The sequence below is a fragment of the Felis catus genome, chromosome A3 (assembly GCF_018350175.1).
Source record: "Felis catus isolate Fca126 chromosome A3, F.catus_Fca126_mat1.0, whole genome shotgun sequence".
In the NCBI taxonomy this organism is placed as follows: Eukaryota; Metazoa; Chordata; class Mammalia; order Carnivora; family Felidae; genus Felis; species Felis catus.
In genome coordinates, this window is record NC_058370.1 from 139462197 (window position 1) to 139488914 (window position 26718).

The 26718-nt window shown below is 57.6% G+C and overlaps 1 protein-coding gene and 1 long non-coding RNA gene across 4 annotated transcripts in view; one reads left to right on the forward strand and one right to left on the reverse strand.

The window, feature by feature from the left end:
• Positions 1–320: 320 nt before the first annotated feature.
• PXDN (peroxidasin) overlaps positions 321–26718 on the forward strand; it is a 77530-nt gene continuing 51132 nt past the window's right edge. For 2 of the 3 annotated variants that reach the window (XM_045055045.1, XM_045055046.1), the window contains exon 1: positions 321–636. In XM_045055045.1, coding sequence (XP_044910980.1) covers positions 332–636 — 305 coding nt within the window. In that variant the 5' untranslated portion in view covers positions 321–331. Of the gene's footprint in view, positions 637–20307; positions 20795–26718 lie in introns of those variants that run through there. The other variant, XM_023252163.2, reaches the window with a different exon arrangement.
• On the reverse strand, positions 18800–25573 carry LOC109498481. The gene is made up of 2 exons (XR_006596116.1): positions 25455–25573; positions 18800–24684 (listed from the first exon to the last, which is right to left on the reverse strand). It is a non-coding gene; the product is annotated as an uncharacterized LOC109498481 (long non-coding RNA).

The window sequence follows — 26718 nt, forward strand, 5'->3', positions numbered from 1 at the left end:
GAGAAGAGAGAAAGGGGGAGAGAGAGAGAGAGAGAGAGAGAGAGAGAGAGAGAGAGAGAGAGGAAGAGGCCTCGTGGAACTGGGTCCGGAGCAGAGCGAGCACGCTCACACCGCTCTCACACAACACGAGCGGCAAACGCGGCTCGGGGCGGTGGCCCAGGCCGCAGCTCCCGCGCGCAGACCCGGACTTGGCCCCGGGGGGCCCCCAGGCGGAGAGCGGGGCGCCGCGGCCGCACGCCCGGCCCCGCCCCGGCCCTCGGGGCGGGTGCGGTGGGAGGAGCCGCGCGCATGTGCACAGCTGGCGCCCCCCCGCCCCCCGCGCACCGCTGGGATGTGGGCCGCGCGGGCGGGCGCAGTCCGGAGCCCGCAGGGTCGCGCCGGGCCCTCCCGGTCGTCTCGCGTCCCTGAGCGCCGCGCGCCCAGGGCGATGGCCGTGCGCCCCGCGGGCCCCGCGGGCCCCGCGCGCCGCTGCCTGCTGGCGCTCGTGCTGTGCTGCGGCTGGGGGGCGCTGGCCACGGGGACCCCGAAGCCGGGCGCCGGCTGCCCGAGCCGCTGCCTGTGCTTCCGCAGCACCGTGCGCTGCATGCATCTGCTGCTGGAGGCCGTGCCCGCCGTGGCGCCGCAGACCTCCATCCTGTGAGTGCCGCGGGGGCGGCGGGGAGCCCGAGGGCGCGGACAGGCGGGAGGGCGGGGGGCGGCGGGGAGCCCGAGGGCGCGGGCGGGCGCGGGCCTTTGTCCGCCTGGGCCGGGGCGCGCGGCCTCCGGAGCCTCCTTTGTTAGCCGGCGGCTTGGAATCCCCGGCTGGTCGGGGGCGGGGGGGGGCGGGCTGTGGGGGCAGCCCCGGGAGAGTCCCGCTCGCCGCCCCCGCAGGCCCCTCCCTGCCCGCTCGCGTCCCCCCTCGGTGCCCCCTTCTCGCAGCTCCCGCCGCTCCCGGTCCCCACCCTGCCCGGGCGCACCGTATCCCCCCGCCCTCCTCCCCGTCGTCTCTTCCACGCCGCCCCCTCCCCGGTTCCCTCTCCTGTCGGTGTTCCTCCTCCGCGCCCCCTTCTCTTCTGCGGCGGGGGTCGGACCCCGCCTGCCCAAGCGCGGTGCGCCCCCGCGCGCTTCCCCCTCCTGCAGGACCGCGGTCCCCTCGTCCCCTCTTTGGGTCCCCAGAGTTCCGCAGCACCGCCTCCTGGTCCCCGCATACGCCGGGCGCCTAGAACCTCCCGCCCGGGTACCCCCGGCTCGCGGGGGCGCCCGTTTCCTCTGGCTCTCCCTGTGCTCAGCGAGCCCCGTGGCCAGCTCGGGGGTAGACGGAGGGGGCCGAGCGCATTTCCGCCCGGGCGCGCCGCTCGCGGGGGTGCCACACTCGCCGCCGCTCGGCGCTCCAGTGGGTACAGGGCGCCCCGCACTTGGCCTCTGCGCGCGCAGACCCCTGGGCCGGCCTCGCCTTCCCTGGAGTGTCCCCTCCGCGGAGGCCGTGCGGAGGCGACCTGCGCCCGCGGCCCCGGCCTGGCGCGCTCAGAGTTGGCCTCGGGCCTCGAGGTTTCCGGATGCGTCCCGGATTAGAAGCTCTCCAAATCTGTAAAGGCAGGCATGCGTTTTAGGCGCCGACTGTGTCCGCGGCCTACAGCTGCCCTTCTGGATGCCAAAAATAGTTTCCACTTTTCTTGGCTGAGCCCAACTCCTTTGGCACCGCCCAAGGGCCTGCAGAAGTTGTAAAATCTCAAGTGAGCTCTAGGAAGTGGGCGCTCAGCCTTGGGACTTTTAACCCGAGTCCGTGGCAGACCACCTCTCCCGGCCGCTGACTCTGCAACGCAGCTTGCTCCGGGTCTTTGGCGGGAGTCACCCTCCGCCAGCTGTCCCTCTCAGAGAGATCGGCCTTCCTTCCAGAGGACGCCCGGTAGGGCACCACACTGTAAGCTAACAGACTCGATGGCGGGCACAGTGAAGGCTTTCTGGATATGGATAATTTCTTCACTGAGTCACTGGAAGAAACTTGGACCCGAAACCACTTTTCACATCTGGCCAGTACTGTGCTTTGTCTCCAAGTCTTAATTGCTTTTTAAAAAGAACAGCATTAAACATTTTTTTAGAAAATGTTTATTTAACTTTGAGAGAGAGAGAGAGACAGAAACAGAGCACTAGCGGGGGAGGGGCAGAGAGGGGGGAGACACAGAATCTGAAGCAGGCTTCAGGCTTAGAGCGGTCAGCCCAGAGCCCGACGCGGGGCTCGAACTCACAGACCGAGAGATCATGACCTGAGCCGAAGTTGGACGCTAAACCGATTGAGCCACCCAGGCGCCCCAAAAAAGAACAGTATCTTAGAATATGAGCGTTGTGGAACAGAAATGCAGTCTTCCGGCTTACTGTTCATGGCAAGATTCTCCACAGAGGTTTAAGAGTGTTTGACAAATAGCCGATGGTAGGCCTGGAATGTGACATTATAGTTAACACTTGAAAGATTTCCAGAAAACGTTCTTTTGCGTAAACTTTACCTTATATTTTCACGGCTCTTTGTAGTTTCGAAATGCCCGTGCTTGGTCTGCTGGATTCTGTGAGGCAGGCAGAACGGACACTCTGCTGACCAAATCCCCTCCAGAAGGAAGCAGACTTTCACAGATTCGTGCTGTTTCACAGCTCTGCAGACCCAGGCCCGGGAAGAGGGCACTTGCCTGGGCTGGAGATGCTGGGAGGAGGGCCGAGCTGACTCCTGCGGTGACACATTCCAGCAGGGGACCCTGTGTGGGTCACTGGGCCCTGGACCGAGGTCGTGGGAGCAGGGCAACAAATGGTGAGGGAGGAGGCTTTGGGAGACAGGATACGGTCCAGAAGGCGTGCACCCTGTGGAGGAGGAGGAAGGCCAGGTCTGAGGTGCCAGGCTCGCTCGGGCTCTGGTAGGTGCCATCACATGACAAGCTCCGCTCATGCAGAAATATTTAATTTTCCTTTGTGGCTTTTCTCCCAGCTCTCTGCTCTCATGCATCACTATTTTTTTTTTCCTATTTTAAAAATATTTCGTAGAAATTGGGCACTAAAAATATGAAGATAAAGATAGAACCTGGCTTCAAGGTTAGTTGGACCACGTGACCCCACATCAGCCCTTTACTTTTAAGACGCCCCGCACCCCCTCAAAAAGAAGGATTGACTCAGAATCCCCGAACTCTGACATCTCCTGAAGTGCTCCCGGAGTGTGTTCAAACCCGGCAGAGACTGGGTTGTTTAGATTCGTGGTCAGGGCTTCAAAAATAACGGTCTGTGACCACCCTGTGATTCAGGTTTGGGTTGAGCCCAGCTCATGCCCACTGGAAGTATCTGGCGTGTTCTAGAGTGAGCCGTACTGGCCCCCTGTGGTCTGGAGCCTCCAGCTCCGGTCTGCGGGCTCCAGTCTGTGGTTTGTGGCTCTGGTCTGGGGCTCCGGTCTGGGCTGTGCTCTGGGGCTCTGGTCTGGGGCTCCGGTCTGGGGCTCCGGTCTGGGGTTCCAGTTTCCCGCTCCGGTTTCCCTGCTCTGCTCCGTCTCTGTGCTTCTCCAGACGTGGTCCCGGGCAGCCTCATCAAGCCCCCTCTCTACTGGTCTACTGGTGCTGTTGTGCAGTTCAGCCTGGGAGTGTTTGTAGAAGTTCCTGCTCCAGTTTTGAATGTTCTAGTCTGTTCACCACAGGAGAAGCTTGTCCCCACGGTAATTAAAAAGCGAGGACTAAAACAGTGTGACATCTCTGCCCTTCTGGCCCTCCTCTCAACACGGCCTCTTTGTCCGCACTGGGCTTCTGGCCTCGGGCAGACGGGCCCTCCACCCTCCGCACCCTCCCCCAACCTCTTTCTTTCCCTGTGGCCTCCATTGTGAGCTCATGGGAATCTACTCCCAAACTGATGGCCATCAGACAGCCCAGGCCACGCCAGACAGCTGTCCATGTGACAGGAAGCCCGGGGACGCAGCCCGGTCCCAGAGTAGGTAGGGGCTCTGCCCACCAGGCTGCTGTTCTGCCCCCTCTGTTTCCCGATCGGACTGTGTTTTGCGGTCTGTGCCCGCGTGCAGTTCCACCTCGGGGAACACCTGGTCCTGTGGCGCGCTGGAGGGGGTGCTGCTCAGTGCGGGCAGCACTGTGGACCTGGGGTGCAGCCAGTGTGCCCTGCAGCGGCCCTGGGGTTCCCGCCTCATGGGTGGGGTCCCCAGCCATCCTCAGGCCCCTCTGGGGATGGTGATGCCCACTGGCTGTCTGTCATGTCTCACGCTGTCTCTGCCCCTGGGTCACCAGCCTCCCTTGCAGCTTCCCAGGCCTGGCTGTAGGGAGATTATATTTCCCGCCAAGTCCCCCTGGCACAGTGATGGGGTCTCGCTCACGGGGGCTGCGGAGAAACGTGTCCGAGGTGGGGGTGGGCAGTGCACCGCCCTCCAACTGGGCTCTCCTCTCAGCACTTCTGTGCCGTCCCTCTGGCTCACGGGAAGCCCCTCAGTCCTGACCGTGCCCTCTGGGGACACCCTGGGCTCCTGGGGAGGCTGACCTAAAGGTTACCGGGTCCATCCAGGTGGAGGCGGCCAGGTGGCTCCGCTGGGCTTTGCAGGACGCTGGGGGGTGCTGGAGCCTTTGGCTTACTTACGATTTCTGATTTTCCTTTGAAGTTCCCAGTTATGAGGAAGTCAGAGTCTTTAGCTCAAAGGTACTTGAAAAGCACCACAAGAATATTTCTAAAATATTCAGGCAGTGGAAATCTATCTTCCCGCGAGGGTGATGGGCCAGTGTCCCCCCATGCTCGCTGCTTCTCGGGTCCGTGCCGACGGGCGGCTGCTGGCGGTCAGCCTGGAGAGCGGCAGGAGAGGACGCTCAGAACAGGCTCCGGGAGGGACCTTCCCTGGAAGAGCTGTGACTGAGACATTTGTCACCGGGTACTGGGGCTCTGTGTGTGTGTGGCCACAGCCCCAGCCCCACCCTCGAAAGCTTGTGTTTGGAGGCCGTGTGACCAGGTGGCCCTCTTGGAAACTCAGAGCAGCTTAGCTGGGCTTCAGGAGTTTGGAGAACTAGCTTCCTCCCGTGTGTTTTGAGCTCGTCAGTCCCTGCACCTCTGAATCCAGGAGGCGGTTCTGACTCGGCCTGGCTTCCTTCTCTGCCCGTCCCGTGACTCGGTTTCTCTCTGTAGAGGCGACTGTAGGCTTCCCTCGCGACGGCCTGGGCACAGCACGGGCAGCCCTTTGTTCGAGCTCTGGGAATTCTTCTGGAGCTCCGCACTGGCCAGACCAGCCTCTGGAGCCCCGAGGAGTCTGTTCTGCCTGAGCCGTGGGCTGGAAGCGGGCGAGGGCGCGTGGCCTGGAGGGAAGAAGCGAGTGCCGGGCAGACAGACAGGTGTCCCCTGCAGTGATGAAAGGTTCAACGTTGCAAAGGTCAGCAGAAACGGAGACAGTTCCAGTCTCCGGAACTTTCTCCCCATCAGTTGGAAAACCAGTAGAAGTCCGGCCTGCATTCACTGGGCTGATGCCCGTCGGCTCAGTAGGAGTTTTTTGTCTCTGACTGGAGACACCACAGCAGGGTGGAAACTGGAGTAGATCCCAGCAGGGCTGTGGCCGAGCCCTGAGCTCTGCAGTCAGAACCCAGGGCTGGGAGGCAGGGGCCTGGTCCCCCCCCGCCCCGTCTCCGCGTGCTGTGTGCACTTGGAGAAGCCCTGTGCTCTCTGAATGTCAGCGCCTAGCGAGGAAGGTCTCCTGAGTGCGGCGTCCGAATGTACTCAGAATTTTAATCGTGACCGTTTCCATATGTGTTAGGGGCCACGTGAGAAAGTAGGAGACGATGCAGTTGATTTAAAAATGCGTTTTTTGGTGAATGCAATTTAAAAGCAGTTAAGCCTTCCCGAATTTGATGCCTCAGCAACCCGCTGGGACACTGCTGGTGGCTCCTCTCCCTGTGCGGGGCAGTGGCTCCTGCAGCAGGTGGGCCTCCGTGTGCTCATGGGCCCCTGCGTGCTGGGCCCGTGTGCTCATGGGTTCCTGCGTGCTGGGCTCTTGCATGCTGGGCCCCTGAATGGTCATGGGCCCCTGTGTGCTGCATACACGATTTGCGCAGACCGGGCGTCCCTGCCGCGGGTAAGTGGGTGCTCTGTTGGCATGAGGGATAATCTCGTCGATAGATTTAAAATCTAAGTTGATCGTTTCAATGACTTACCCATTGTCTTGAAGTTAATTTTGCACATGTCCACCAAGAACCTCATGGGTAAATCCTCAGACGTGGCAACGAAATGATGTCGCAGGATCCATCACAAAGCAACAAGATAACTCATGCGGTGTAACCGGAACCTGGCAAGAAAGTCGGGAAGGAACGTGTTCGCCGCTTCACGGGTTCCTCTGGGCGTCCCCTTTTCCTGGTGCCCACTTCGCTAATTTCTTGGCTCGTTTCTTTGTTCTGGAAACCGTTTTCTCAACATTGCCCTGGGGAACAGAGCTTCACCTGGCGATGATCCACACCCCTCCGTGTGTCCCAGGGCACTGTGGCCCGGTTAGAGTGGTTTGTTCCAGACCTCCGTGCCCAGAGGACACTCGGCTCACCGAGGATAGGGAGCCAGCATCTCCTTCCAGTCTGGAGGCCCAGCCCAGGGCGGTGGACGAGGTTCACGGGGAGAAGGCTGCTTCCGAGTCCACCCCTGGGCGGGAACGGGCTCGGGTCTCCCCAGACCACAGAACTCGCTGGGATCATCCCGGGTCTGCTCTATAGTAGGGCCTGAAGCACATGCTGAACCAGCGATAATGTTCCTTTTTTGACTTTTGGGCGAATTTTCACATAAGGAAAAAAAAGCCTTATTGAGACACAATTGACATTTAGAAAGGTGCTCATGTTGAAGGTGGTAAGTTTGACATCTGTCCCTGCCTGTGAAGCCCTCACCACGGTCAGGGTAAGGGCCCTCCCTCCCCTCGCCCGCGAGACCCCTCTCGCCCCATCCTGCCCCACTGAGGTGACCGGGTCTGTGTTCGCACGCGAGATGTTGGTCTTTGTCCCGGTTCCTGGAATGTCTTGGTCTGATTTGGACACTTCGGGTCAGCCCTGCCCCCTGGGATGAGTTCAGGAGCATTCCTGCCCTTTCCACGTTTTGGGTGAGCATGGGGAGAACTGCTTATATTACAGTCTTTTCTTAAATGTTTGGCAGGACTTCCTGCGGAAGCTTCCCTTCTTCGCGGGAAGGTGAGCTTACAGTGAGTCCCGATCGGTCAAGGCAGCATTTTCTTCCCGAATGAGCACGGGTAGACGGTGTCCCCAAGGCGCTTGCCCTCCTAAAGTTGTTCCTTTTCGCCCCTTAACATCTGCGGGGCCGTTCGTGATGCCACTCCTCTGGCTTCTGGTGACAAATGCTGTTACCTGACTAGTCTGCAGGACACTCATCCGTTTTCCTGACCTTCGCAAAAACCTACCTTTTGGCTTCATTGGGTTTTCTCCTTTTTTCTGGTTTTTGTTTTGTTAATTTCCTTTCTTCTACTTCGGATTCCACTGGCCCTTGCACACCCAGCCGAGTGCTCGATGCCGAGTGGATCCCTGGGGTTTTCCTGCTCCCCCTGGTGCATTCTTCTCCGCACACTGCCCTGAGTCAGCTGCCTCGGTCTCCCCAGAGGCACAGCATCATCCCCTCCTGTAGGGCGTGACCTTTGGGGTGCTTGTATGGTCTCAGGGATCATGTCCTTTGTTGACCCACATGTACGGTCCTCGCAATACTTGCTTTGTGTCTTTTGTGGGCTTTTAGGTCGCTTCAGACAGGAGAGCAAGTCCGGTCCCTCAAAAGTGTAATTTCCCCACTCGCTTTTGTTTCTAATTTGAAAAAAATTTAAGTTATTCTGCAACAAAGTGTATTTAAAAAGTAAGTAACAGTTGGGGTGCCTGGGTGGCTCAGTCGGTGAAGTGTCCGACTTCGGCTCAGGTCATGATCTCACGGTTCCTGAGTTTGGGCCCCGCGTCGGGCTCGGTGCCCACAGCTCGGAGCCTGGAGCCTGCTTCAGATTCTGTGTCTCCCTCTCTCTGCCGCTCGTGCTGTCTCTCAAAAATGCGTAAACATAAAACAAAATTAAAGAAAAAAGTGACAATTAGAAGAAGCAAGCAGCCACTGGCTTCACATGCCTAAGTCTAGATTGAAAAAGAATTAAAAACTATGCCACCCTGCTGTTCCCCCTTTGCCTTTGGAATGCTGTTGTATCAGCTTGGTCGCAAAGTCTAGGTGGATTGAAACGACGTGAGTTTTTACCTGACCCACAGGGGCGCGGTGGCGATGGCCCTGGTTGGGCAGCCGTCCTCGGGGTTCTGCTCTGAGCCAGGGGCCGGCACACCGTGGCCACGGCCAGCGCGATCGCTGCCCGCCTTGTAGACTGATCTGTACGAGTGTGTGCCGGGCCCCCTCGGCTGTTTTATCTACAGCGGCTTTCCAGTTCCAAAGGCAGAGTTGCGTAGCTGTGAGAAGCCAAAATAGTTACAATCTGGCCCTTTACCAAATGTTTGCTGTCAGAGCGACTCGGGGACCCGGGCTCTGGCCATGCACTGCTGCCCTTAGACCCTGCCCTCCACGCTGTCCTGGAGGCACAGAGGTGAGCGGACGCTGAGGGGGAGGTTCTATGCCCTGGGCCGCCGCAGGTGACACACTGCTTGCGCTCACGTGCTGTCTCCCGCCCCGCCCACGGAACGTCACTTAGTGCGCCCCCAGGAAGTGCCATGCATTTCAGGCATCTCGAGTTTCTGCACCGTTGTGGGGGACACTGGTGCCTGATGACCGTGCCCCGAGTCGGGCCCCTCTTCCCGTCCCGTCCGCCACAGGCACTGCCATTCAGGGCATAGAGCAGCTCTGAGCTCCGGGCCCCTTGTGACACAGGTCAGCTGGATGGCAGGACGCTGCTGGCCATGTTTCTCAGTGTGGTGTGACCTAACGGGGGCCTCACCCCCAGCCCTGTTCACTTTGCTCCAGCTGTGGGCTTAGAAAATACCATCACAGGTAAACGGAGGCTAACAACTTGCTCCTTCTCCTTCCAGCAAAAGAATTTTGTTGTCTGGGGTTAAAGGCAGTGTATTTATCCCCCGTAGAGAGTCTCTGGGTGCGGTTATCTTCAGTAGGTGGAGGATAGTTCAGGGATTGTAACTCCTGGATCAAAGCCACATTTCTCCTAAGCCAGTTGCTTAACCAAAGGCTTCTCGGAGGGCTGACGGATTTGGGCTGGTGTCTGTCCTAGGTGATCAGAGATAACGTGGAGGTGATGGGAGGCAGAGGGAGAAAAACCAGGAGGAAACAGTGCTCAGCTTGGATCGTCAGCTTCTGGAACCAGAATCTGCTGTTTTTGAGGTTCGGGATGGAAACCGTGCCTGTCCAGCTGCCCGCGTGTGGGGCACACTTGGCCTGCGCCTGTCTGCGGGGCACTGGCTCTTCCTGTTTGCTTCCCGAGATTCTGACGTTGTGCACAAGTCTGTACGGTCCTTGGACGTTTGCCCCGAGGCCTTCTGTCTCGGGCCCTCAGTTGCTCACCTCTCGTACGCACTCGGCCAGTTGCACGTGTGCCCAGGGGCCTTCCTGCTGAAGGAAGGCTGAGCCTTCGGGGAGGAAGCTGCAAAACTGCTCTCTCACCCACGCATCACACTGTCCAGTTTATCTTTCTTACGGTGTTTTGAAAGTATTTCGTGCAAGCTGTACGTGTTCATAACAAAAATGTGAAAATACAGAGGGACCGAACAAAACAAATAACTTGCATTCCTATCGTCGGAGGAAGTCTTACGGGATTGGGCTTGCCTGTCAGATGCACGTGTGCCCATTCACGTGTGTGTACGTACGGACACGGCGATGCTGCTACGTCTGTTTTCCTGTATCCTCTTCTCTGTCTCTGTCTCCGTCATCTGTGCGCCTGCAGTATTCCATTCGTATCTTTGGCCAGTCTTCCACACACCTATCTGTATCATCTGCTTCCCCATCATCCGTCCATCCGTCTGCCCGCCTGTCTGTCTGCCTGTCTGAATGTCCGCCCACCCACCCATCTGCCCATTCATCGATCCATCCGTCCATCCACCCTTCTATCATCTGTAAAAATTGAGGCACAATTTGTGTCCTTCTCTGTAGTGCACATCACAGCACATTGTGCCGCTGTGTCTGTGTGATAATTAAAGGTCTGCACTATCTTTGCGAATGGCCATGTAGCATTTCTTTGCTCAGAATCACCAGATTTATTGACCTCCATTTTTATGGGTCATTTCTTTGTGTCCACGCTTCTGCTATTTTAAACAGTACCCTCTCAATGCCATTGTGTGTGTATTTTGGTTACTTCCGAGCACGTTTTTGTAATCTGCAACATCTTGTTCTGCACCGAGAATTCTGGTCAACACATTGTGGGCTTTTCTAGGTCTGTTTCCTTCCTGGACACAGTCGGTGTTTTCCTGAGGACAGGCGTCCTCCGTTGGCTGAGCGTCCGTCCCGGTGACAGAACTAGTCCCGTCAGGCCAAGGGGAGTCTCGGGACAGGCATCCTCTGTCCCCTGAGCGTCAGTCCCTTCCCGCTGAGAGAACTAGTCCCTTCGGGGCCGTTTCTCGTTGTTCTCGGGCAGGACAGCGCACGGGGCATCCCTCGGATGCCTGGACCCTGGAAACGTGGTGTGTGTACCTGTTTCCTCACTCGGTAAGGACACCCTCGTCCTTATGATTTGCCTTCTCTCTGAAGACTTTCATTTGCGTTTGTCCTGAGAACCCAGGCAATCACCTGATCCATGTGTCGCCTGGGCCTGTTTTATTTCGGACCCTTAGGGCTTCCGCTGGAGGCCAGATGTTCCTGGCTTGGTCTGTGCTCGTGGTTGGCCGTCTGTCTTGGAGCGGCAGTCGCACTGACACCCCGGAACCTGCCCTGCCTGGGAGGAGCTCCACAATCGGCACCTGGGCCCCTGGCATCCTGCTCCTGAAGGCCGTGTTTGCGGTGGGTCCTCCTTGTTCGCAGTGGTCCTGTTCTCTAAGGTCACTGCAGACACGGGTTAGCGACCCTGAACCGTCCGTCCTGGGGGCCTGCAGGCCTGTTTCTGGGAGTCTCGTCACAACACTGTCATCAACCCAACAGTGGATGACCTTTTGTGTGTGTTTCTGTTTAAAGACACTGTATTTAATGCAGACTCCGGACTGACCCGCCATGAAGTCCCAGCCAACATCGCCCAGCTCCAGCCGGAGTAAAGCTCATCCCACACACCTGTTTTCTCCTGAGGCCCGTCAGGGCTCTTGAACTCAGAACTGGACAGGACTCCAGCGCCATGCTCGCAGTTTTAAGCTGCGAAGTCACCCGAAGAGAGCACAGGAACGCAGGCAGCCTAGCACTCAGTGGGCAGCAAGAAGGACACCTGTTCACGGCCTGAGCAGGAGCCAGACAGCAGAGGGTCACCTGGCTCTCCTCTACACTAGGAACACGGGCGTCCGGCCCCTCAGGCTCTCTGCCACTCCTTCCGGTCCTCGAGTGATGGCAAAAGCTCCGTGAGGATTGATTTTAGGGTCAAGTGTGCAGATATGGAATCCCCGGATCATGAGGATCGAGTGTGCTGTCGGTATTCTGGGTGGAGACGCTGTGACCTGAGGGACAAGGGAGGTGTCCCCCAGTGTAGCCACCACACCCCACGCGCCCCTGTGTGACCTTCTCGGCGTCTGAGCCCATAGGTTCCGGGAGGTACGAACAAGGCAGGCCCCTGCAAACACCTGCTGGGTCTGCCCAGCGTCTCACGGGACAAAGTGCCCTGAACGACTTTGAGCGACTTCGACCGACTTCAGCGTCCAAAGTCATTACATTTAGTTGCTATTTGAACACGTCCTAAGGAACCCAGTGTGTGGGGCACCCCAGGTTAGGTGCCGTGGTCTGAGGTCAGGGTGATACTGTGCTGAGATCCTGGCCCCGCGCCTGCCAGGGGAGCTCATTCACCCTGGGGCCTCGGTTTCCCCATCTGTAGGGGCGTTTCGAGGAGTGAGGAAGAACACACGTGTGCATCTGCTAACACGGCCTGGCCAGGAGACGCTTCTGCCGTGGAGACTTGTCTTATGGTTTGAGTGTGCTGAATTGAACTGTGGGGCTGTGCCAGCAGAGGCAGGCAGGCAGGCAGGTCCCCCAGGCCCAGGGAGGAGGGGTGTGATGTTGTGACAGCCGCGTGTTCTTCCTGGTGGCTGCGGGGCCACTGATGGCGCTGTCACTCTGTGCCCTGACTTTGATTGAATCACATACTTGTGATTCAGACTGGAACTACCACTAAGCATAATGCATTTTCCATGCACCTCAGGTGCCGTTTTCTCTAACAGACCAAACTACCAACATGAAACTCACCCCACGCGGACAGCACTTGCGAGGATCCAGGAAGTGCTCGGTGACGGCCAGTTCCCGTCCTTCCCAACTTTTGTAACATGCCACTCTGGCAGCGAACTGGCGTTAATCATTGGCTAAGGCCTGAGGACAGGGACAGAAGAAATTCAGAGTTACTCCTGGTAAATGTAAGGCTGACATTACTACATTTTGCCTTTGCAGTGATTGGAGCTCTTGAATTGTTATTTTCTCTCTTTGTTGGGGGGAGAAGAAAGCGTTTACTGCTCTTGGGCAAGAAGATTTCTTTACTCAGAAGTGTTGTGCAAAGAAACCTGACTTCCCAGACCTGTGGGAGTGTGTGTCACCAGAGGATACGGCTTCACTTCCCTTCATGGCTTCCGTTAGGGAAGGGGACCCAGATTAGGCTCGTCACTTCCTGGAGTGGAACAATATTTCTGATGTTCTGTACTCAGCTGCACAGCACTTTAACTTTTAAAAATAGCGATTAAAGTGGATACAGTTAGTCATCTTTGTTATTTACTCAGACATGTGGGATGTTTGCGTTGGCATGGCAACAGTGGCTAATATTAGTCTTGAGCTTGTGTTTTCTTGTGGATTTGTTTGTTGTGTAACTGTCTTACATCATTGTGTGTGTCACTCCATCCATCCATCCATCCATCCTTTCTTCTATCGTCACACTCCTCCATCTAGCCCTCCACCTGTCCACTTATGTATCTCTCATCCATACATCCACCCACCTGTACATCAATCCATCCATCTTCCTGTCTTTCCATCCATCCATCCATCTATCCATCCATCCATCCATCCATCCACCCACCCACCTGTCTTTCCATCCATCCATCCATCCACCCACCCACCCACGCACCCACCTGTCTTTCCATCCATCCATCCATCTATCCATCTGCCTGTGTTTCCATCCATCCATCCATCCATCCATCCATCCATCCATCTGCCTGTGTTTCCATCCATCCATCCACCCACCCACCTGTCTTTCCATCCATCCATCCATCCATCTGCCTGTCTTTCCATCCATCTATCTACCTGTCTTTCCATCCATCCATCCACCCACCCACCCAGCCACCCATCCATTCAGATTATCATCCGTCTATCCATCCACTTAATCACCTACCCCTCCATCCATCTGCCCTCCTGTTCATCCCTCCCTCCCTCCCTCCTTCCTGGCATCCCTGCTAGTGTCAAGCATTGGTGCTGAGACACATTATGTCCTGTTGCAGGGGCCTCCCTGTACCAGCAGACAGGACCCACTACATCCGGAAGTGCCCGCCACGCGTGATAGCCGTGTGCCTCTATCCTGACACAGCCCAGTCCCTGCTCCTTCCTTCCCTCTCATTGGTCAGGAATGGGATCAGAAGCTTAGCTGGAGGGACACAGAAAAGGAAATGGTTGTGGAAGGAACTGTTTCGTAGATTCAGGCCTCTTGGAGCTCAGAAAACACCAGCTTTTAAATCCCACTCCCTTATCATTTTCTTTAGCCACAGAGAAGCCTTCTTATTCTTTTGAGCTTTCTTAGAGCTCTGTGTCAAACAGCCTTTTACTACTGTTTCCTGAGAGAATGACATCCAGCAGAAAATTATCTGAATGGTTGTTTCTCTGTTCCCTCGAGGATCCCGTGCAGCTAGCAGCATCTGGAGGTGTAGAGGACCTGGTTTGTGCTGCATTAGGGCTTTACGTTTTCTCACTGGGGAAGGACTCCAGGGCTGCGGACCCTGAAAATCAGGACAAAGAAAGAAGACCGTCCCACTGCCACTGTGGGCGAGGCAGGGCGGGGTGTTGACATGGAACAGCCTTGACTGAAGTGAAGAGGTCCACCTAGGAGACTTTGGAGAAGGCCTTCCTTGGCTCGGGGTTACTTTTTATTCTCTCTGCCTTGTTGTGTGTCCTTCCCTCAGAAGCCGGTGATCGACCCCAAAGCCATCTGTTGTGAGTTCCTTTTGGGGTTAATCATCTGTCCCACGCCTCTTTTGTCCTCTGATACTTTCTCATCGATGAAACTCTTACTTAGCTCTCCAAAATGTTTTCTTGTTCAGAATTAATCGGGTCGCATTTCTTGTCTTCCGGGAACTTCCTTCTGTATGTAAGGAGCCCCGTAGGTGAGGTGCCCTCAGAGCCTTTTGGGTGGAGAGTAACTATTTGATTTCCATATTTTTTTATTCTATTTTATGATCCATTTCCTCTGTGTAGGTAATTGAAACACAGCCTGATTTGAGGCTTTTAGAAAAGCAGCAAGCAAAAACGCATCTGTTTGGTAAGGCCTGAGACCGGTTGCTTCTTGGGCTTGGTTTGTGCTGAGAGTATGTGACTCTGCTCAGCAGTCGGCGAAGGTTGGGCGAGTGCCCAGTAGGATGACATGGTTTATCTGTTATTTCGCTGAACTCAAAGGGCAAGCTCTGTCTCTCCCTCTCTGCAGGAACAACCTCAAGTAACTCGTTCAACGGTTTAAATTATCATATTTGTTGCAATAAGTTGGCTTCACCAGCATGCCTGGGTGCCTGCGATGGCTAATTGTGTATTTCAGACTGGGCCACAGTAGACATACGTTTGGTTGAACGTTACTCTAGACTTTCTTGAGTCAGTAACCTTTGAGTAAAGCGGATTGCCTTCCGTGGTGTGGGTGGGCCTCATCCAATCAGTTGAAGGGCTTAGGAAAAAAAGGCTGGGGTGCCCTGAGCAAAAAGGAATTCTGCCAGCAGGCCTTTGGACTCAGACGGCACCTGTTTCCTGGGTGTCCAGCCTGCTGGCCCACCATGCAGATGTTGGACTTGAGCTTCCATAATCCCTCCTTAAAATAAACTCCCCCTTGTATATATGTACACACACACACACACACACACACACACACACACACACGCCTGTTGGGTCTGTTTCTCCAGACAAGCTTGACCAACGCACTGTCCTTGCCGAGTGTCACGTGACCCTGGTTGTCCCGGCCACATCTGGGTGGGTCTGGTGGGCACCTGACCAAGGACAGTGAGTCTGTATGCTGGCCACTTGCTGATGTTCCGGCCCTGCCCTGACCAAGGACAGACTGCTCTCTGGGGAACAGGAGCTAGAAAATGCTAAGGGATAAACAGCTGGCAGTGGGGACCGACACTTGCAGGCTGTGGCCGTAGAGAGGGTGCAGGGCTGCCGTGAAAGCCCCTTGCACGCCCAGAGCCCTGATGAAGCAGAGACAGGCACCGGGGCACACACCCCTGCACACAGTGGGGAGGGGAGGGGAGAGAGGGGAGGGAAGAGAGGGGACCCAGCGTCCGCTCCTGTGCAGGAGCCCGAGCTGTGAAATGAGTTTTTAATCCCTTGAGCTCAAAATAGTAGGAACCTGATTACTTTATTTCTTTATTTTTTGTGTTGTATTAACATTTTTTTTTTAAATTTTTTTTTTCAATGTTTATTTTTTATTTTTGGGACAGAGAGAGACAGAGCATGAATGGGGGAGGGGCAGAGAGAGAGGGAGACACAGAATCGGAAACAGGCTCCAGGCTCCGAGCCATCAGCCCAGAGCCCGACGCGGGGCTTGAACTCACAGACTGCGAGATCGTGACCTGGCTGAAGTCGGACGCTTAACCGACTGCGCCACCCAGGCGCCCCTTGTATTAACATTTTTTTAATGTTTATTTTTGAGAGACAGAGCATGAGTGGGGGAGGGGCAGAGAGAGAAAGAGAGAATCCAAAGCAGTTCCAGGCTCGGAGCTGTCGGCACAGAGCCCGACACGGGGCTTGAACCCACAGACCATGAGATCGTGGCCTGAGCCGAGGTCGGACGCTTAACTGACTGAGCCCCCCCAGGCGCCCCTAAAACATTTCTCTAAAAAGGAAAGAGAGCCCCATCTTTCAGTTACTTATTATCACGGAAGCAAACCGCTCATTGAGGAAGACGCAGAGAAGACTCTGGCGGCCTTGCTCCCACACTCCTGGGTGTGGAGACCGCTTTCCCTCTGGCACGTCTGTGTGTTTTGTGTTACCGGTTTAGTTTCCGTAAGGAGCTCGTCTGCAGCCCTTGTGTGTCAACCTCACCTGCCCGCCCTCAAGGTGGCCATTTTCAGTGGCAGGATCGTGGTCAGGCCCCCAAAGCACCTGCTGGTGGCCCCACTTTTCAGGTAAAGAAGCTCACTGTGGTTGCAGGGAGGACAGTGCCCCCTCTGGTGGCAGGTCAGAGTCGCGCCAACGCATACGTGCCTTTGAGTGTGTGCGCCTGTGTCCGTGCGTGGTTGCCCCTGGCCGGCCACGGAGCTGCGAAGGGTCTGGGTGAGTGTGTGTGTTCTGACTGAGCATGGAGCATGCCCGAATGGGCCCCTTGTGTGGGGTTCTTGCCACGTGGGGGCCGCGGGGCCAGGGTGTTGGGCCCCTCCTGAGCCCCCTTTGCCCTTTTCACACGGGCCCCTCTCCCCGCTTAGGTGCCTTCTGGTGGCCCGCCCGGCCCCACCCTCCACGGTCCTGCCTCTCCCCACCCTCAGAGTGAGGGACAAAGCCATGGGGGCTCAGGGAGGGAGCAGGCCTGGGCGGCCCTGGGAGGTTAATACAGAGATTGGTGTAGTGGGTTAAATTTTGTCGATGATGTCGTACTCGGGTACGGTGGGTTAGGACAGTGGGTCAGCGCAGCAGATTAGAGTCAGTTAACACAGCAGATCAGAGCTGAAGATCATTGTAACCGATTATTGTGGTAGAACGGTAGGTCAGTAACGATTATGTGGGCAGTTGGGATAGCAGGTCAGTGCGGTGTTATTGTTGTGGACTGATACCAGGTCGGTGCGCCAGTCTAGTCCGGGGCACGGTCCATGTGCGGTGGATTAACAGCACAGATCGACACCGTAGATGAGTCGACCGGACCAGGGTTCTGGAGCTCGGATCAGCCAGGGCTGGGCTCTGCGCCTCTCGCCGGAGGCTGGCCGCTGTGCTGGGTCCGGGGCTCCGCGGCTGCCCCGAGGCGTGAGTGGCCTGAGAGGTGTGGCCCTCGGGGGTGACCGGCTTCCTCGGTTCTGACGCGTCCACCCTCCGGGCGGGTGTCAGCACAGTCCGGACCGGCCCCCGTCGGTGCCCTTTGGCTCTGTCCCCAACGCAGGCTCTGAGAGTCATGGGCTGCTTTCTGTGGCTCAGAGGCGGGGCGGGGACAGCTCGTGGGACCTGACGTTTGTATTCAGATGATCGTGGTCTTTTCTCACGTCTTTCCTCGTGTTGTGGAGCGATTTTCTCTAGTGTTGGGTGTCTCATCGCGTGGGTTTGTGTGTCCACCACGTGGTGGTCCTGCTGAGAACACAGGGGATAGCCCTGTGCTCATGGCGGTTTGCTGCTGACACTGACCCCGCAGAGCGGGAGGGGCGTCCTGGTTACCGCGCGCCTGCGCTGGACACGGGCTGTGGTCTTAGGAAGCTTCTCCTGCGTGCAGAAATCACACATCCCAGATCCCGCGTCCAGAAGGTCTTATTTTTCTTATCAGTCCGTTGTGTTTTGAGAGCCTTGCTGGTCAGGACACTGACGAGACGTTCGCCGGAACCCCGGGCTCACGGGTCACCTGAGCGCCGGCCGGGACGGTCCCCGCAGGCACGGTGGGGGGGTCAGGGGAGTGTCTGCAGGTGCAGCTCTGGGACCGACCGTGTCTGAGGGCTCCTCTCCCCACAGGAAACGAGAGCAACACAACTGAACTGACCATGTATTTAAAGATTATTATTTTTTTTTAAATCACATTTTGTTTTATTTGAGGACGAGGACATGGCCTGTTTGGGGGCCGAGAATAGGTGTCTACCACCGTTTAATTCATCACACATTGGGGTGGCCACTGGTCATTAGCAGGGCCCTGGACCTGACCGTGGGTGTCACAGGTGGGGTCCGCAGGTGGGCTGCGGCTTTGGAGGGCACAGCCTCTCACAGGGGCCATGACGGATGTGTTCCCCGGTAACTGGACCCTCCGAGGCCAGACGCCGCGTGAGGACATCACAGAATTCCTTCTGTTCCGGGCAGTTCGAAACGCGCTCACTGGACGGGGACCTGGTTCTTCAACTGGAACCTTAGTGAGGACTGGGTTTTGACGTGTCAGGTGTGGGAAGGACTCCCGCCAGCTGTGGGACCCGGGAGCAGGTCTGTCCGCGGATGTCGGCGCTGCAGCCTGTTTGGGGAGCAGGGCAGTCCCCCAAGAACGTGCAGGCTGGAGGCCGGGGAGCGTGCGTGGGAAGCCTCCCATCGGTGGGCAGAGAGAGGCTAGGTCTAGATTGGCAGGGAGCCAAGTTGGGGGGGGGGTGGTTGCCGTTGACTGTGGGGTCCCAGCAAAGGTTTTCGGTGGGAGAGGCCGTGAGGACGCAGTGCTGCTAGAACCTGCAGGGAAGGAGCTGACCGAGGAGAGGCCTGGACGGTGGGAGGGGAAGGTTTGTTCGGGAGAAAGTCGTCTGATGTCAGCCTCCACATTTAAAATAAATGGACACTGGACACATGAAGAAACAGAGCGCTTGCCTTTAGCGCTGATAGCGTGTATCTAGCTGGTAACCTGGATTTTTTTCACAAAGGAGAAATATAGTACTTTTAACGGAAATACTTGTTTTTCATTTCATAGTTTTATTTTCATTTCATCCATATATAAAGGCACCTTCAAAAATAACCACAATAATGCATCTAAAAATTAGCAATGATTTCTTAACATCATCTGATATCCTGCCAACGTTTCCCCTTCCCCAGTCTGTGTGTATGTGTGTGTGTGCACACATGGGCTTCATTGTCCCTGGTGTGTGTGTGTGTGTGTGTGTGTGGGCTCCAGTGTCTCTGGTATATGTGTGTGGGGGGGGCTCCATTGTCCCTGGTGTGTGTGTGTGTGTGTGTGTGCGCGCGCGGGCTCCATTGTCCCTGGTGTGAGCATGTGTGTGTGTTTGTGAGCGTGTGTGTGTGCTCACGCACGGGCTCCATTGTTGCCGTAAGAGTTACCGGTCACCAGTCGGGAAAAGCTGCTGAGGCCCCTGCATGCGATCGCCTGGGGCCGAAAGCGTTTGCCCAGGTCCACAGGCGCCCGAGAGGAGAACAAAGGGGCCTTGAACAGCGGCGGCTGCTGTGGAATCTGCGCCCGTCAGACTTTCCGTGGCCGCTGGGGATTAAGCGCCGTTGGGTGGAGGGTGAGAATTCCCGGCCGGCGTGCACCCTTTTCTGTCCCGTCCGCGCCTCAGCTGTCGGGACGTGTGAAGGCCTGCCCACCTGGCCATGTTTCTGGACGTGACTCGGACCGGTTTTAGCATTTATGTTAAAGGGACATCAGTCTGTCCCTGGAAGAGTGCGCCCTCCCCAAGTTAAGGTCGGGAGAGGGTGAGTGAGGGCCGTCTGAGACTGTTCCCATCGCTCCTGGTCACAGGGCTCTCCGGAGTGTGCCCAGGGAGGACCAGGGTCTCGGACGTGGGGACGGCGTGCGGGGGCCCAGGCCCCTGCGGGGCTGTGTGATTTTAAGCCAGTCGGCTCACCTCTTTGAACCTCTCCACTGACTGTAAACTGGAGAAGTGCCGTTCCAGGCGGGATGGAGGTAGGCTCTCTTTTGCGGGGTGACCCCACGCAACCCCCATTCCAGAAGGTGGCCTGGGCCCCGGCTCTGATCCTCTCTTCCCAGCTGGATTCCTGCTCTGCTTACCTCATTTCGTGTCCTCCCAGGACCAGCCGGTAATGTTATTGCTTCATTCTGCAGACTTGTGGACTGAGGATCAGGGAGGTGAAGACATTTGTCCAGGATGGCACAGCAGCAAAATACAGAGAAGGGATGGTAACTCAGGTGTGTCTGGTGCTTCCTGGGCCGCAGTCCACCTCCTGGCTGTCACACCATAACACTGACATCTACTCAGAGCAGTGGCCTGGAGACAGCGTGTGTGCACGTGTGTATACGTGTATATGCGTACATGTGTATGCATGTGCGCACGCGCGAATACGTGTATATATGTGCACATGTGTATACAGGTGTATGCGTGTGCACGTGTGTATATTATGCACACATGAGTGTGTATATGTGTGCACATATGTATAGTGCGCGCACGCATGCACTGGTTACTTTTGTTTCCCATGGATGAGTCCCGAGAGGCAGGGGATGGGCCCTGTGAGCACCACCCAAGGCTGCTGTGGGGACCCCCAGGTCAGAGGTGTGCCAGCGCCCTGTCGGGTGTGTCGTCTGCTCCTGTTTTCCCCCTCAGCCTGCTTGGCTCCCCGGGGTCTGTGACGTCGCAGAGGACGCCCCGCCATGTACTCAGGCGCTCTTCCCCTTGGAGGAGCCTCGCTTATCCGCACCACTGCGTCCTGTTTTCACAGCAGGAAGGCCACGCATGGGAGTTTTCAGTAGAAGCCGCGTGGCTCCCACTTCCCAGGGCCCGAGATCGAGTTGGCATCATCCTGCTGGGAACAGGCCCCGTTCAGTTGCGGTTTCCTTAGCGGCCCCTAACGAGGACGACGTCCGCCCGCTGTGTTTGCAGGGACGCCCGGGGTTAGTTGGACAGCGCGGACCTCCCGCCCGCCCACGCGGGGCGGACCGCCCGCCCGCCCGGGGCGCGCCTCCTGGTTTGCTCAAGAGGTGAGTGTGGGTCCTCTGCCCCTGTCATTACGCAACCGTCCTCGGTTTAACCCCCGCGTGCTGGGCTTTCTGGGTCAGAACAAAACGGCCTTGGGAGAAGTCCGTGGTGCACAATTCTGGGTTTTTTTTGGTCTGGAAAGTAGGGAAAACACTGATTTCATTTTTTAAACACCCGTGGAAGAAGTTTGGGATTTTTCCCAGAGGAACCAGTGTGTGAACTCGTACATTTGTTTCGTTCATTTGTAGGGCAGAGGGAAGGCTTTGCCGGATCGGCTGCCTCTGCGTGTGGCCTGCGAAACAGCAGTCCGGCCACAAAGCCTGGGGAGGAGTTACCTAGGGCAGAGCCGGAAACAAAGGGTGCCGGGGCTGCACCAGGCTCCCCTCGCCGCACCGGGTGTGGACCCTGGGCCCAGGGCCCAGGGCTGGAAGGAGCCCCTGCCTGCTTCTGTCTGGCCCGCGAGCTCAGTGTTTTACACTTTTAAGTGGTTGAGAAAAATGTGAATGAGAGCGTTGCCTGACGCCACAGTTGCGGGGCTCTGAACCCTGTGCCAGGAACTGGGGATCTCCAGCAGGCATGCCTGGGGCCCCCATACCGTCTGTGGCCGCGTGCTGCGGTGACCCGGGCAGGGTCTCCCCGCTCTGCGTGGGGGGCTGTGGGCCCAGGTGGGGGTTCCTACAGGGCCTTCCCGGGGGTCCTGGCACAGGGTTCACTGGAGGGCCAGCAGAGGGGATGCGTAGGTCACAGTACCTGAGGAGCTGGGGCAGCACGAGGCTGTGAAGCATGTGTGCGAAGGTTCTTGGCATCCTTGCCGCAGACGTCTGGGGCCGGGAAGTCGCGGACGCTGTCTGCGGGCTATTGGCAAAGCCCAGTCCAGAATCCCCAGGGCTTGTCGAGAATGGATGACAGTTTCAGGGTGATGGATCCTTTGCTCTCGCTGGCCACCCACACAGGTCAGCACACGGGTGTCCACTTTCCCCTGGGCAGGCTGAGCCAACGCCTGCCTTCCTGAGCCGAACACGAACGCGGGGTCTCAGTCTGAGGACATGACCGGGAGACCGGAAGCGGCAGCATGGGCCATCGGTGCCCAGAACATGGCTCTGTCCTGTGCCCCTTCCCGCAGGTGTCTGTGCACCTGAAAGGAAAAGAGAAGATCTTTCCTGCCAACACTCCTTCCTTCCGACCTATCTGCCTGTTTTCCTGGGGGCAGCGGCTCTGGGTGCAGCTGGGGTCACCGCCCTGGCTTGTGCCTGAGGACCTGTGACGGGAAGGAGGGGCTGGCCCTGGACCCCTTCCTTCCCCCCACTGTCCCTCCCTCCGGGTCTCATGTTGTGCTGTTTAGGGGGGTTCATGGAACATTCTGACCTGATCCTGGACAGTAGGTGTCTCCCTGCCTTCCCTGCGGTTTGCCTGTAAAGACTTAGACCCGGCAAATGAGGCTTACAACGTCATGATTATTTAAATATCTCACGGTACAAATCCAAGCCATAGGGCCACCTTCTCTGCAAAGGAAATAATGCCACTAAATCCCAGAGAAATCTAATATTTAAGCGTCATCACTGCCTGTCTATGTTACTAATAAAATAACCTCCTGACACCTAAAACCAGCTTGGAAAGTATGTATGTCTGTCTTTGGAATGGGTCAGTACCCTGATTTATTTTCAGAAAGTCGGTTTTCATTTAAAGTTTTCTGTTTTGTGCTTTGAACTACTCAGTTTTTGTTTTGAGTTGTACGTTGGAGAAAAACATATTTTGCTTTCCTCTCTGTTATCATATACGTTATTACGTATTTTTGCCAACCAGACTTCTAAGGAATGGGCCGCAAGGTCACCCAAGAGTTGGCCTGGGTGGGCGTCCTGCCTCCGGGAGGTCCCGAGGGGTTGGGGCAGCCTTCTGGCCCTGCCCCGGCCGCCCCTCCTCGACACTGGGCTCCGCGGGACGCTGACACGTCGAGGCCCCCGAGGAAGGGGATGCGGCCTTGTGAGACCCCGGTTCTCCACCTCCCCGTAGTGGGACCCAGCCCTGCAAAAAGGAAGGTTCCTCAGTCTGGAGGCCGCCCACCCCGGGCAGGGCCCTTGCGAGTTCTTCCTGTGGCTGCCCCTCTGTCCTCCCTGCTGTCTGCCTCTCTGTCCCGCCTGCTGGGTAGAGTCCCGACTGCCCCTCTGTCCTGCCTGCTGTCTGTCCCTCTGTCCCGCCTGCTGGGTAGAGCCCCTGCCCACCCTGCACCTGTGAGCCAGGAGAGGCGGTCCTGGCTGCTTGGTGCCATATCAGGAGGCAGAGACGGCAAAGAACAGAACGTTTGACAAATTGCACCCCAGCGCCCATATGCCTCCGCCGTCTGAACGGCCTTCTTTTGGGAATGTGCGATCCTGGATGTGTGGCCGCCGAGCTCACAGGCGGCTCCGTGGGAAACAGAGCCCTCGGGGCCACAGAGCCGCCTGGCGTTGGCTTCTTGTCAAATCACCAATTTCTCCTGTGGGCTCGTGGGAGAGGTGAGCCAGGTCATGTGAGCAAGGAGCTCGCTGTCTGCCCGTCCCCATCTCTCTGGGACTGCCCACCTGGCAGGGGTGCGGGCACGGTCCTTTCATGTTGTACCTGCAGGCTCCTGGGCCGAGAAGTGGCCTGGGGCGTCACCTGAGGACATGGTGCCCTGGGTGCCGCTGTGACGGGTGCCAGCCCGCAGGCCGCCGTGTCGCAGGCCGCCGTGTCGCAGGCCGCCGTGTCGCAGGTCAGCAGCAGTGTTAACACAATGTCATAGTAACAACGTGCAAGACCGTCTTTTACTGTTTCACGGAACCGTCAGTCCACGGTAAGGTGGGAAGAAAGGGCAGAGCCAGCGAGCTGGCCCCTCCCGAGGGTGGCTGAGCCCGTGAGCGCGCTCCTCTGGGCGTGGCTGGCCGTGGGCCACCTCATGCAGGCCGTGGAGGAGCAGAGCCCATCAGCCACGGCTCACAGGTCTCCTGTGATGGCTCCTGTCTTGAAAGCAACGTGGTTGTCACCACTGACACGGCTGAGAGCTGTGTCCCAGGCTGTCGTGGGCAAACGCGTCCAGCCACGCTGGCGTTCCGGAAGGATGCGCCTGCGTCAGCACAGCCTGCCCTGTCCTGTGTCCGTGAGCCCTATGTAGGTGGAGGGTCCGGGACCCCGCGTGGCAGCTGGCCGCAGCCGGTCCTGCCTGTCGGGTGCGGGTGCCGGTCCTAGCTGTCCCTCGGGCAGAGATGCTGGGTCCCCACGTGGGGCCGTACCCGTGGCCGGGTGGCCAGGCCTTGGACCCAGGCTCCTTGGTTTTCCTCACCCGGCACCGGTGTTTCTTTGCTGACCCGCGATTTTCCCGTTTTTAACTTCAGTAACTCGGCTGAAGGAGGGAGTGGGCGCCTATCACACACGCAGACAGCGCGTGCTCACGGGCTTAGCAAATCCTTGAACGCACACCAGGGTCAGAGAGACCTCTGGAGGCGGGAAGCATGAGCCAAAATAAACAGGATGAAGTTTGTGTAACTTCTGGCTGTGAGTCATGCTTCAGAATCCCGCCGGTGGCTCCCAGTGAGGGAGAGGGGACAGACACACGGAGTCTGTCCCTGAGCCTCCTTTTGGGATGCTGTTCACTTACACGTAGGAGCCTGACACGTGAGAGGATCTGTGTGAGAAATTTTGCCTTCGTCTTGTGTCAGTCAAGTCTCATTTCTCCCGGACGGTTGGCTAAGGAGCTTTTTGGGGCTCGGGAATGCTGTGCCAGATGTGACCTTGGCTTTGCTTGCCTTTGGGGTGCTTAGAGCCAAGCCCGCTTCTGACCTCCAGCCTCTGCTCCTGAGCCTGGTTCTTTCTCTGCCCTTCTCCCCTCTTCCCTGCGACCTCAGGCACGTTCGTGGCTTGTGTTTTGTGTACTTTCATGCTGTGAGAAAGGAAGATTAGGATGGGAACAAACAAAAACGAATTTGTCATTGTGTGTAAACGTTTCGTGACTTCCAGCCGTGACTCCTGTTTTTTCAAATCTACTCTGTAAATACCGAATTGAGTTAATTTTTTTTTTTTAAAGTCAGCTGCAGAAGCAGTGCCAACTGCTTGCCCTCCTGTCCCCTGGTGTCCCCTCCTGTTCGGGACATGCAGTTGCCCTCGGCAGTTCTGTCTCCGGGCTAATGCCGTTCAGCCCTCTCTCCACCCCATGCCCGAGGTGTTCTCAGACGTTCTCAGACGTCCATGTGATCCTGCCTTCTTTCCACTCCAAACCTCCCTAGTCTCCACTTCAGGAGAAGCCAGAGCCCCACTCCTGGCCTCCTGGAGCCCGGCCCGAGGCAGCACGGCGTCACGTTGGGAGCACAGTCCGTGCCCAGGTCTCTCTCTCAGCAGGTCACAGGCTAGGCCGTGACGCCAGGCAGCCATGGTGGAAGTGACCAGCCCTTAGCAGGTGCGCAGGGACATCAGCTATTAGCCCACGTCCCAGCAGAACCGCCCGTGGGAATCTGGTTCACAAACAACTTTGCAAGAATCCGGGACGATCCTTGCAAAGGCGCGCTTACCGCGTGCATGCGTGGGGCCAGCTCGGACGTCCCCCTGAATCTGCCCTCTCGGTCAGCAAACCACGGAGTGTGCCCGCCCCCCCCCCCCCCAAGACCAAGCCCTCCCAGGGCGAGCCTGACTCCCCAGCCTTGCTGGAGCTCTGACCTGCTGCTCCACGTGCGCGGCCCCTGTCCCGTAGACCCCGTGTACCGTGTATGGTGCAAGCGTCCTAGCTCGCGGCCTCTCAGGCCTGCCTCTCTCAGCAGGGTGATTGTCAGTGTGGCCTCAGCGCCCCAGTGTTGGCATCACCAGGGGAATTTATAGGCGGTCAGTTCTGATGGGCAAACACTAGCCAAGGGCCAGCTCGCTCCTGGTCAGAGAGCAGGGTGCACTCGCTAATGACCTGGGGACCCTAACGAAGCATATTGGGAAACATGGTGGCCTGGGGAGGAGATTCTGGCCAAGTGGGGCCCGGGCAGTATGGGGCACTCTGGGCCGTGCCTCCTAACTTGGTGTCAGGAAGGACAGGCTGTGATTCAGACAGCAGCCGTCCATGCATCCCACGAGCACTGTGGGAACCCCAGAGAGCTGGTCACCGGAGCAGACAACAATAGTACGGGGACAGTCAGTGGAGGGGCGCCTGTGGGCGTGACCCTGTAGGCCTGATGGGGCGGGCGGTCGGGCTCCTGACCCTGACAGCCAGGCACGTCCCGGGCACGCTGAGCTGTCATCATGAGGGACGGCCTTGGGGACTGGAGTGTGCAGCTCGTGGAGGCCAAGGGGGACCGGAGGCTGGAGCGGGCTGGGGGAGGGTGGTGTCCTCCAGGAGGACGGCCCAGCGGACGCTTGTGCTCTCAGAAGGGCACAGTGGATCCTCATCTGCAGCCCTGATTGGCCCCGAGCTGTGTGGTGCCTGCGTGGTGGGCGTTTCAAAGCTGTTTCAGCACATTTGTCATTCAGGACCTCGTTAATAAAGGTGCCTTTCCGAGCTGCCCTTTGTAGTTACGCAGCGCGAACATCCCTGGGCAGGTGGTCTTGGCTTTGCCGGCACGAAGCCCGGGGCAAGTTCTCAACTCCGTGTGCGCGTCTGCACGCTCAGAACGCCTGTCCTCATGGTGCTGCAGGAACCGCTAACGGGGCGTGTGCTCCTGCGGGTGCTGCCTGGTCCCGGAGGCCAGGTCCGCTTTCCTGAGCCAGTGGGATGCCCATGCAGGAGAGGGCGCGCTGTGTGCCCGGGGTTCTGCAGCAGGGATGGGGGCAGGCACGTGGGCCGGAGGCGTCAGGAAGGACAGACGGCCTGGTGGTGCATCGGAGGCAGGCAGTGAAGGAGATGTGGCGGTCAGCTTCTGGCTCACCTGTCCAGGGGGTGGAGTGTCAGTCAGACTGCTGGAATTGGAGAGGAACCGCGATTTGTGGGGGAAGAAAACGT